The sequence below is a fragment of the Helicoverpa armigera genome, chromosome 8, assembly GCF_030705265.1.
Source record: "Helicoverpa armigera isolate CAAS_96S chromosome 8, ASM3070526v1, whole genome shotgun sequence".
Classification (NCBI taxonomy): domain Eukaryota; kingdom Metazoa; phylum Arthropoda; class Insecta; order Lepidoptera; family Noctuidae; genus Helicoverpa; species Helicoverpa armigera.
In genome coordinates, this window is record NC_087127.1 from 481838 (window position 1) to 494117 (window position 12280).

Genomic DNA, 12280 nt, shown 5'->3' on the forward strand with positions numbered 1-12280 from the left:
CTGTGGGTAGAGGTAGATACCGCGCCGGTTTCGCTCAGGTATTTAGTATCAAGTATAGTTACCGGCACGGATATTGAGCTCTCGGCGGAAGAGTGGGGATCGCTTTGCGCACTGTACACAAGGCAATAAACCAATAAATGGCTTCTGCGCAGGTGAAGGTCAGGGCTCAATATCCGTGCCGATAACTATACCGCGGCTAGAGCGACCTGAGCGATATCCACTGCCGCTGTGGGTAGAAGTACATACCGCGCGGCAGCAGCGGCATGCATCCCGAACATCAACAGTAATATTAACGCATACCCACTGGGTTTTCTCTGTCGCAGGTGGTAGCGAATACCGCTTAGGTCTGAATAGGCCTATAGTTGTCCCGGCCACCGCGAAACTACATCAGTGATTACCAGATTTGCATCTGTTATGGTCTGTATATTTATGGACATGCAGGACTTCCTATTTTTGAATAATTCAGCGACATCACGACCTAGCAAGTGCATTCATAGCAAGTGATAAGTGTATAAGTGATCTTATAAAAAAGTCATGATCGTCGTACTTTTTTCTCAGACATCTACTCTTTCACGTAAGATAGGTACGTGGTCTTCTAATGATTATTATTTTACATATCCACAACCTCCACAGCTTCTAAACTTTCTAAAAGTTTACGTTTCATTTTTTTTTTGCTTTTTAAACATGGTATTTTTGGAGTTACATAACATATAAAGGTACATTTCACTATCCATCGCCAGAAACGGTTCAAAATATGTTTGTATTCTGTAATGATAATGATAGGAGTTGTTTAAGCAGGCATCAATCGGGCTCCCAAGTTTAAGTGAAATTTTTAGGTTAAAATTGACACCTAGGCTTTGGTGAAAATGAAATTCTTATTAAGTGTTCCGTAAATGCTCCCTAAATTTAGGTATTCGTTGGTGAAAACGGGCATTTCAGTCTCATTTTATAGCAGAATTAACGTTGTTGTTAAACCTATTATACATTTTCCTAAGAGGGACCCTTTTCGGAAAAGGTCTAGAACCATTTGTATAGCATAAACGGCAAGTCAAACACGGCTGCAAAAGATTCCAACAGCATGAATAATGGCTGGAGTTTCCCTCATTATCCATTCATGGTATTCACTGCCGCTTAGATCCGAAGCGAGGCAGAAGGACAAACGCTATACAAGTTCTACGCAGCTGTGATGACGGGAAAACCATCAGTAATCACCAGTTGTGAAAACAAGTGAAGTAGGAAAGCTAAGACGATATGGTGCTTATGACTCTAAAAGGCGCCAAAACAGAATCCTTGGACTTGGTGGACTGGCTGACTTCGGTGATCGAATCTTTGTGATTCAAAGATGTGTAGGTACTTGTGACAAAGATTGTTTTTGCTCATAAATCAGTATGAAGATGACAGGTACAGTGGCGGATTTACAAACTTTCCGCTAGTAGGCCATTCAATTTTTGCCGCCCCTAATGATTGTGAACTTAATGATATTTCTGTCAGTTACTTACTAGATTATTTTTGCAAGCCTCTATGTACCGAAGAGTTTAATGTTAACAAGTATATATGACAGCGACTTTGAAGCGTAAAACCTCTGTAACTTTTAAATGGCTCAATCGATTTTCATCAAACATGTCTAAGAACACTCGCTCGTAAAACGCCTGTAGTACAAAAAACAAACTAAATTGAAATCGGTTCATTCGTTCGGGTGCTATGATTCAGTGGTGGCGCAGCATCGGGTGGCACCCGGGGCGGACTACCTATTGAGCACCCCCCCAAAAAAAACGTCAAATGTAAAAACTTTTCTGTTCCAAAATCAATAATTTTGTACCAAAACGAGTAAAAAAAAAAAAACGCCGTAAAGTGAAAAAGTCGCGAGCGAAGCGAGCGCGATTTTTTTTAGTTTTGGGTCACAAAAATACCTACCCAAACAAGCGTGGAAAAAAAGCACTGCAAAGAGAAGAAGCCGCGAGCGCAGCGAGCGCGAAATTTTTGATGTTTGGGACGCAATAATACCTAAAGAAATCAGAAAATAGTCACTGTCAAGTGAAAGGCGCGAGCGCAGCGAGCGCGAAATTTTTTGAGTCTTGGAACACAAAAATACTCAAACAAGTTTGAAAAAAAATCAGTGTAAAGTGAAAAAGCTGAGAGCGCAGCGAGCGCGAAATTTTTCGAGTTTTTGGACACAAAAGTCCTCCACCTCATAAACAGCTTAGGAATCGTCAGTTTAGAGCGTCAGTTGTTTTTGCTATTTCGGTGCTTTAACTTTTTGTTAGATTGAGGACTCAAAAAGCGCAGAACAAACCAGGAATTATGAAAAAATCGCGAGCGAAGCGAGCGGATTTTTATTTAATTTTTATTGAAACGCTATTAGAATATTTTGAAATTCATGATCACCTTAGTATATATTACAGTTTATTAATTTGCGTTAATTAATCGTTTATTTATATATGGATTGTGTACTCATATATACTGAATTATAAAAAAAAACTGTAAAAAAAATTGCTGAATTTGCCGCCCCTCTAAATCTGCCGCTCTAGGCACTGGCCTACTTGGCCTATTGGTAAATCCGCCACTGGACAGGTAGTACGCACATTGGAAGGATCAGGTATTTAGCCGGTATCCGACCGACTGAAAACTTTGATTGGAGTCAATATTTTCCTTAAAAAGTTTGCCAACAATCGGGTCAACTAGTTATTCTGCAGTATCCGGGTACTACCTACTAAAAGTAAAACCCATTGCAGCGTCAGCTACGCAATGTGATAATCGAGGTCGATTACAATAAGAAGGATGTATATTGTATATGTTGTGTAAGAGACCTGACTGATTTGGAGTTCAATACGTGAAGCCAATCCGCCGCGTTTTGAATATTAATCTTAATTTAATACATGCCCATTTTGGACGCAAAAAGACCTCTTCTTTCTGGTGGTTTTCAAAGACCTGCTAATGGATGTAGGCTTAAAAAAAAGTGATCAGAAATAAATAGTTGAACGCAATTTTGATGTATAGTGTACCTACACCATTAAAATGATTTACGATATTTTGTCGATAAACCGGCCGCAAAAGGTACATTTACACATACATTTTTTATGGTGATTAAACATAATTATTTTAATAGTTTCCACTCATTTTAACACACATGTTTTCAGCATGTGACATTAATTGGGTTTCTAAACATCCTGCTTTAAATCAGTTTTTTTATATTAAAATTTCTACCTGCATAAATGTGTCTAATTATTTGGCTATGTCTATGTTTTTTTGCTGTTGTTATGTAGCGTGAATATGTAGAGCATGATGACTGGTATGCGGTAGCGACGCGTGCGCAAGTTTTCCATATTTCCATACAACAACAGAATAATCGTTCGAAGCAAATATTCAAGTCATTATTAAAGGAAAATTTAATTAATCACATTTTCTGGAAGAAAGTACAAAACTTTACGAAAATTTATGCACGCCATTGTTTCTTTTTATTTACCAGTTCGATACCAATAGTAATCCATTCACTATAGTTAGATTAACAGGCGAATTAGAATAATAACAATAATATTTAGGTTCTCACTTCTATAAAAACTATTTAAAAGCCCGCAAAAACTCGTCATAATAGTTTTACTGCTCATTGTAATAATACTGGCCCAAATATGGAATGGAATCTACTTACCCTAGAAACCAGAGCATTTTACTCTACTCTAGTTTCCTCTTGTTCTCATAACGCAAACAAACTGACCTTTTGAAACGATGTTTACGAGAAGAGACCTTTGAGAGCGAGGAGCCGCCGGGATAATGCCCTGACCTACTAACACGGGGCTCGCCAGCGGCAGCGCTAGTCTAAGCCCGCTCGTTTGTCTAGCTTAAACACTGGGAATTTGTAACAGAGGAGCGAAATTGAAGCTTTTCTAAGGGTTGGGTAAGTTACAAGTCCGATTTATCAGACTGGTTTGGGTTAGCATCGATTTGCCGTTAATTTGGGGCAAATTAGATGGGATTTGCTTAATCAATAAAAAGCAATCACTGAGTTGTGGAAATGATATGAATCCAAATACAGGTCCGGAAAACGACTCAAAAATTGTGGTTCGAGGAATTCTATCTAGTTCTTTGTGAAGAAATATTATTGTGAAGAATAAAGATCTAGATGATTTGACTAATGGTGAATAGGACGGTTATAAGAATAGAGAATGAACAATAGCTGCCCAGAAGCAACTGAATATTGAACTGGATGATGCGAATAAACGTTAGGCAGAAAACAAACAAAATGCATTTTTATAAAGAACTGAATAGTTTTAACAATCGATCAGAATGAACATTTGATTACTATCCAATATTATAGCTAGCCCATAATTTCATGTTGTCTATAGCTAATATTAGTTACACATACTGCATTCATTTTTTATCAGTCAGTGATCGAATCAATACGTTAATGGTCACCATGCCATGTCCGTTCACAATACGCTGCTATTTCGTAAGCACTACCTAATGATGATCACTTTTTGACATCATGACATGACTGACTAATAGATCCTGTGCTTTGTTTGAAAATGGATCAAGGAGGTTCAAATTATTTTTTTATGTTACTATGAGTACGGACTTAGTTACTTTATTTTGATTGCCGTTTTATTTAGGTACACCGTTTTCTCACACATATAGTGTCGTTGTTTTGTTGAAGCAACAACAACCCCTTGCTATTCAAAATTTTGACTACATTCGTTATCCATCATATTTACTGTGGTCTCACTTATTTTTCTCATAAATTATTTCGTTCTTAGGGACAACCAGAAGGTAACTGACATGTCATTTCTACCATCCGAACATTCCGAGGAATTCCAGAAGGATTATAGACATTTTATCACCAGTACAACAAACAATTGACAACAGACCACATCTTAACGATTCTCTAGAGACGAGCACAATCAAATGGACAAGCGCAAGGATGTGCGATCGACGGACAAAGATAAACGACTCACGCGCATGATGGCGCGAGGAAGTGGTGGATACCATCGCGAGGCGGCTACTCGCGCTAATATTGATTGATGGAGTCATCTGAGCAAAGCATAGAAGATTTACAGGACTGAATTTGATGATACTTGCTAGCGAAAATTGTAAGTGTTGAAACCTTTTAGTCAGCCTGCTAGGAATAAGGCAGTGTCACCAGTAATCGTTCTATACGATTTGGGAAACCATCTTTTAAGAAATATTGATTTTACTGATGAAGAACAAAGAATTGAATTTATCCGTCCGTTATTATCGTCGTCCCGGTTTTTTTCGTCCAGTCTAGATGTTTTCCTTCACCCTTTTAATCAACCATTGGTGACCAAGATATAAGTACTAAGAAAGTACATACAAACAAGCATAAAAGTTGCATTGGTACTTTTTTGATATACATGAGAGGTTGGTGTATTACCCACCATGACTTCTTTTCAATCACAATATCTTGTTTTAATTCTCCATTCGTCATGAGGTCTGAAATGTTCTGGAGAGTCACGTGTCAGTTATTATCCAGTCGGCAGTCAGTCCGTCACTCACTGGATCTAGATTTATTATCTTTAGGGGCCAGCAGGAAGGTTCGTCTCGCTGCACCGTTACTCACCTAAGTGCCGTAACCGCCCGTAACCTTGGTTACGCAAATCTAATCGGACCCTTAGCTGGAGCGCAATAGCCGACCGAGCTATTTATAAGATTTGTTTGTCTTCTTTGAGCGTCTTACAGTACTCTCACACTGCAAACTTAGGCTCGAAATTCGGTATGAAGATAAATGGTATAGTGCGCACATTACAAAGATCAGGTATTAGGTTAGGTAAGCCGGTATCAAACATTTTTAGGGTTCCGTAGCCAAAATGGCAAAAACGGAACCCTTATAGTTTCGTCATGTCCGTCTGTCCGTCTGTCCGTCTGTCCGTCTGTCACAGCCGATTTACTCGGAAACTATAAGTACTACAGTGATGAAATTTGATGGGAATATGTGTTGTATGAACCGCTACAAAAATACGACACTAAATAGTAAAAAAAAGAATTGGGGGTGGGGCCCCCCATACATGTAACTGAGGGATGAAATTTTTTTTTTCGATGTACATACCCGTGTGGGGTATCAATGGAAAGGTCTTTTAAAATGATATAAAGTTTTCTAAAAAACATTTTTCTTAAAGTGAACGGTTTTTGAGATATCAGCTCTCAAAGTCGTAAAAAGTATGTCCCCCCCCCCTCTATTTTTATAACTACGGGGTATAAAATTCTAAAAAAAATAGAGGTGATGCATGCTAATTAACTCTTTCAACGATTTTTGGTTTGATCAAAGTATCTCTTATAGTTTTTGAGATAGGTTGATTTAACTGTAATTTACGGAACCCTTCGTGCACGAGTCCGACTCGCACTTGGCCGGTTTTAAAACTTTGATTGGACCCAAGATTTTCATAAAAAAGATTCTAATTTTTGGGAGCTGGAAGTAGTACCTAAGCTACATATACAACTTCACAAGTATTAAAAGAAATATTTCGCACTGCGGTATAACCGGAGATTGCCCTGATATCTGAAGTGGCAATAAAAGATGTAACAAACGAACAATTTGGAGCCGCCAATTGGACCGGCTCCATACAAAGGTCCAGCGAATTATTGGCGGGAGCCCGAGCCGTGTCAATGCAACGGTGAGATTTAGATCGACTTTGATTGATCAATTATTGATTGTGTTTCTTGTAATCAGTTCACTATTATCATTCATTATTTAGAGAGAAGATTCGTTTGTCTGATTCACGAACTGTTGGAATTATTGTAAATTCTGTTTTGGTTACATAAACAACTGGTTAATTTACATGTCACATAGCGTCGAGTACTTGGTGCATTGGAAAAGGATTAGGATTCCTTAGAAGCCACGTTAGCCGCGTTAACCAGAGGTTAAGGTCACGATGTCTGCACCATTGCGATAACTGGCCTACTTGCAGCTCCTTGGTAACTACGCCAAAATAAAGTTAAAAGCCAGCCGTTCTATCTTGTTAAACATATTATTTGTTTAGTAGAAAATTGTCTCTAATTGACCAATTGAGAAGTTGAAGTTGTCTACCTAGTAACGATAAAATTACTGTTGTTTGTAACATTATATAAAGTGCTCTAGGATAACGATGTATGGAATATATAGAATTAAATAGTGTGCAAACTTTTTAATAATGATATCATAGCCGGTGGTGCGATAATCGGAATCCATAAGTGATCGACATTAAAGTTTCTCGGAATACGCGGACATTGTGGGCTTGTAATTACTAGTGATTAACTAAGTATGCATTCGTTAACAGGTGCCAACGTTCACACGATCAACTTATTTTCACACAAAATAGCTTTTCCTGAAAACCATTTGTTTTGGAAAAATTTAAAAGCTGTCGTAAGAAATAGGAGCAGCTGCTCTAGGTCCCTAAAGAAAATAAGCAGGTGTACTCACTGTGTCTCGATGAGTTCGCAGTTGAGGAGCAGCTTGTTGGGCCCCAGCTCCACCACGGCCACGGTCAGGTCGTGGTGGTACACCATCCGCAGCGTGTCGTTGGCGATGCGCCGCCCCGTGTAGGGCTTGGCCCCCGCCGCCGGCTCCCGGCGCTCCGCGTCCTCGGACCTGGCGCCCACAGTGCCCACCAGCCCCGCCAGCGACCATCCCGCGGGGAAACTGAACGCGAACGGTTTCGCAGACGCCGACGGCGGCGACGACACCGCGATGCAAAATATTACAACAACTGATAAGAAGGATTTTAAGAGTCCGTCCGCCATGGGGGCTCCTCGGGTTATCGCTTCCCGCGCAGAGCGGACCGCGCTCAGCAGTCTTCGAAATGACATTTTGGTTTTTTAATTAAACTTTTGTTATGAGCTGTGGTGTGTTCGGCTCGGCCATGTCGCGAGCGTGCGGCCCGCGCGCGCGTCTCTCGGGGACTGGCGGCGGAGGCCGGCTGCCCGCTGGCGAGCGAGCACCACTTTCTTCGCCAGTGACGTCACGCGGCGGTCAGTGTCTCGCGCCGTGCTGTGCTCTCGGGCTAGCTTCCGTGAGGGCTCACCAATATAGGTCTAGGGCTAGCTACCGACTGGCCTACATCTGCCATAGTACACACGAAATTACAGCGGAATGACTGGCACTCACCGTTTTATACCAAAAATGCTTAATATTTACGTTGCTGACTCAATCAATAGAACAATAAGTATTATTTGGAATTGATTTTATTGAACAATCGTATTGAACCTATGATTATAATCATGAAATAATGGAAAGCACCGTCTTCTTATGGAATTCGTGTCGTCATGGCATACATTAGTTGATTGGATATTATTAGAAATAATAAATAATTACCTGCGCCGTTATATTATTTACGATATCTTATGTCACTGTCATTATTATTTGTTTACTTTGACATTCTTCAGGCCAATAGACATCTAATAAGAACTTGATTGTATCACGAAAAGTCTAATTCGCAAAATGGCTGCACTGAACAGAGATTGTAGTTAATTCATACTTTTACACTTTTTCAAATATAATCTCAGTTCGGCACAAAACTGATCAAAAACTGGGTATTAGGCAGGTCAATGACCTACTAACAAAGACCAGCAACCAAGGACGTACACCTGTAAGCCTGTTATAGACTAGAGGAATCAAAAATAATCGTGTTACTTGCAAAAGGGATGTTATCCTATAAATAGCATTATTGTTTGTCTTTAATGAAATATCCCCCAACTTAGGGGAGGCCTTTTTCCATCTAGTTTCCCGATAGCTTCCATAAGAAATACTCCCTTTGGCAATTGGTGTGCGTCTTAGTTGTCCCAGTTACCATATCCAGTTGGAAGATCCTCTCAGGTTCTGAGTGAGGCTCATGTTTTATACGACAGATAATGTTCTTCATAGTTTATAGTCCAAGTGAACTCATTATCTATCCACGAGGATCTAACGAGAGGAATGTGAGAATATGATAAATATTGTAAGTGTCAATGTCAAGCGAAGGAAGCGGTTTATTGCCGCCGCAGTGGGCGAACCGCGAACACAATAGACTTTACATCTTTACGGCTGTTCCATTCATAATATTACCTGATGATACTACATACCACCTCAGAGACAGGAACTTGACTTGCCTTTTTATTCACAGAAACTTCAGCACTTCTGCAGCACTTTATTAATTCGTCAGATGCTGAAGTTTTTTTGGACCCCCCTGCGAATTCTCGTAGGGCCAGTAAAGTTTCAATTTTAAATTAAAAACAAGTCTGGAATGGGATAAGGGTCCAAAGAGTTTAATATGGACCAAAATAAGGGCCATTTTACAAGCAAGACCTTGGAGTGAAAATCTGCCGTTGGAGAGGACAGGGTGCGAAAGTTACACATCGCGGCTAAAAGAAAGTTTAAATTGTAATACTCCAATGTGTAGGAATCATCAAGTTACACCGAAAGTTGTTATTGAGCGTCCGCCAAGAGGTCACAGGGACCTCCGTTATGTAGCAACGAACGCAAGAAATAAAACGTAGGGTGAAAGTGAACTCTCGATTGCGTCATGAGCACAAAAAACTATGAATGGAATCACTAGGTAGTAGTTGTAAATCGTAAACATTGATTCATCATCGTTTACAAAATAAACTTGTGATCTTTGTACGAAATAATATCTCAATATTTGCATATAGCTATGTAATAGATGGGTGGGTAGGTTAAATAAATAAGCAAAGTCTCGGGTAACTTGATGTCATTTGGTTATGTAAGAGCAGAAAGTTCGTCACATGCTATCTGTTCTTATATTTCATTGCATGTGTTAATGAGATGGTTTCTGATTAACATAATGATATCTCTTATGTAATGTTCGAGGTTATTGTACCTTTATTTTGAGACTATTAAATGATCGGTGTGCAATTTCTACCGAAAGCGACCATTGAAAAGCTGAAGTGTTTGCTTGAACGCACTCATCTTATGAAGGCTTGATTCATTTATTTTTTTTAGCAGAGATTGGTAGCCCATCTACCGAGGAAAGCTATAAGTAGACTAGGTACTTTTTCTCGGTGCGCGGGGTTATTCCCGTGGGCAGTGGCGGATTAACCCTATAAGCACAACAAGCACGTGCTTGGGGCCCCTGTTCTCCAGGGGCCTCCATCCTCTGGTGGCGTTTCATTTTATACCTACATTTTATCGAGATTCATCCACAATATACCCGAAATCACAAGGCGCGAGCAGTTCGGGAGTGACCCTTCATACACCCCCGCCTCTAAACTTGATTGGTCGCAGTGCTGTTGATTGTTGTACAATCGCAGTGATTTTTTTTTTCAATTGTGCAGTTGTTATACAATTTTTTTTCGGCTTCTACTCATCGTTGGGCAAAGAATTAATAGGCAACGATAGCGTTCCGAAGTCGCTATCGTACAGTCGTTGGGAAGCTCACGCTGTAACTACGAGTGCAATATAACAAACATATCCGAAAATTTCGGATGCTTTAGATCAGTGGTCCTGGTGGTGGTGGGCTGGTGGTGCCTGGAAGCATGCCAAGTGGTCCGCGGACCACCGGTTAAGTCCGCGGACGTTGTTATCGATCTTACATTATCCATCTTACTTGTCCAACAGAAAGAAATGAAGGTTTGAAATGTAGCCCTTTTACGAAATTTTAGTTCTGAGTCTTAAAACATAATCAAGATTTCCCGCTCGCTTCGCTCGCGTTTTCAAAAACTATATGTCCTCGTTTTTACATTTGTCAACAAATTAAAAGTTAAGTACGTTTGGGCTACATTGTACGTAATTTTGGTTCTGAGTCTATAATAAAAATAATTAAAATTTCGCGCTCGCTTCGCTCGCGTATTCAGAAACTATGTGCCTTCGTTTTTGCATTTGTCAACAAACAAAAAATTAAGTACGTTTGGGATAAATTTTACCTCCGTACGAGTCCGAAAAAAAATTCGCGCTCGCTTCGCTCGCGCATTTGAAACTACATGTGCATCACGCTCGCTTCGCTCGGTCAATTTCTTCAACCTTCTATTTCCATGTCAGTAATAGGGGGTCTACACAGGCTCTGTGCTTAGGGCCTCGGATACTCTTAATCCGCCACTGCCCGTGGGATATGGATACAAACACATGGAAAAGTTAATTATCGATGAAATCGAAGAATCGAATCGATTCAATCGAATTGACATGGTTTCTTAGGGTTTTCAAAATGAGCAGCTATAGGAATAATTATTTTGAACCCAGAACTTTCTAAACTAGAGCTTATGATTTTGAAATATCTAGAAGGGTCAGTAGATAAGAACTTAAGTACTTGCGTCGGTTTATTTTTAAAATTCTCCCCCAGTTTAAACTATTATTGTATGGAAGCCATATTCGCTGCACCTTAATTTGAAATAGAAGCCTTACCTACATCATGAGCTCTTTGCTGACGCAGGATCGCTGTTTGACTTTAAAGTTGCGCCTTTAGGTCATTAAATTTTAATCGTTTGCTCAGGGCTGCTTAGTAGAAAAATCGGCCCGACCCAAAAATCGCACCCCGGTCAAAGGAAGTCCTCTAATAGATCCATATAAAAACTTGACTAGAACTACAACGTTCTTTATTTTTAATCAGTATACTACGCACGTTATTACACTATATTGTTCCATAAAACAATGCATAATAAATAATATAAACTCTTTTGCAAAAAAAACGGGCACCTATGCGAAATCTTAGTTTTAAGGACTTTACGTGTATTTCAAAGGGTTTTAATGATTGTAGTATGTTTCTAGCATCAAAAGAGTTAGCCAAGCATGCGTGGGAGTGTATTCTAAATTTGAATTTTATACAATTGCTAAGAAATTGGTTAAACCTTGTTTTGGACTAATTGCTGGCAGAAAGTTCGTCGGTGTTTTGAAAAGTTTTTGAAGTGATTATCAGAAAAATAATAATGCAGTTTTAATGAATGATTAATGTGCCTTTTTGTTAGATCAAAACATTTTTGAAAACTATGCGTATTTGATAAAATTTTCACCTGCTCTAAATGGGCTATACTGATGATTGATGTCAATGTTAAGAGTTTCGGTATTTTAGTGTAAAGCGTTCTATTGTTTAGATATTGTACCCACGTATTTTAAAATGTTGCTTTTTCATAATTGAACACTATTTAGAGGAGTGTCAGTACTTCGGGCTTCGACAAACCCAGTTTAAAGTAAGCAGTGCCGATCACAACTCGTCTCCTATCAGACGTTGACATTTTTAAAAGTCTTGAAATTCTACAAAATACAGAAAATAGCGCATAGACTGTGAGCACCAGGTCTTAAGGTCTCGTAATCGCTGATTTTGAAACAAGCTCGTCTCTTGGGAAACTCCGTAGACCTCTGAAGATCTATGAG

At 39.5% G+C, this 12280-nt stretch overlaps 1 protein-coding gene across 1 annotated transcript in view; it reads right to left on the reverse strand.

The window, feature by feature from the left end:
- Positions 1-7921, reverse strand: part of LOC110383722 (uncharacterized protein) — a 30862-nt gene extending 22941 nt beyond the window's left edge. Inside the window, exon 1 of the mRNA XM_021344539.3 lies at positions 7406-7921. Coding sequence (XP_021200214.3) covers positions 7406-7791 — 386 coding nt within the window. The 5' untranslated portion in view covers positions 7792-7921. The remainder of the gene's footprint in view (positions 1-7405) is intronic.
- Positions 7922-12280: the final 4359 nt, after the last annotated feature.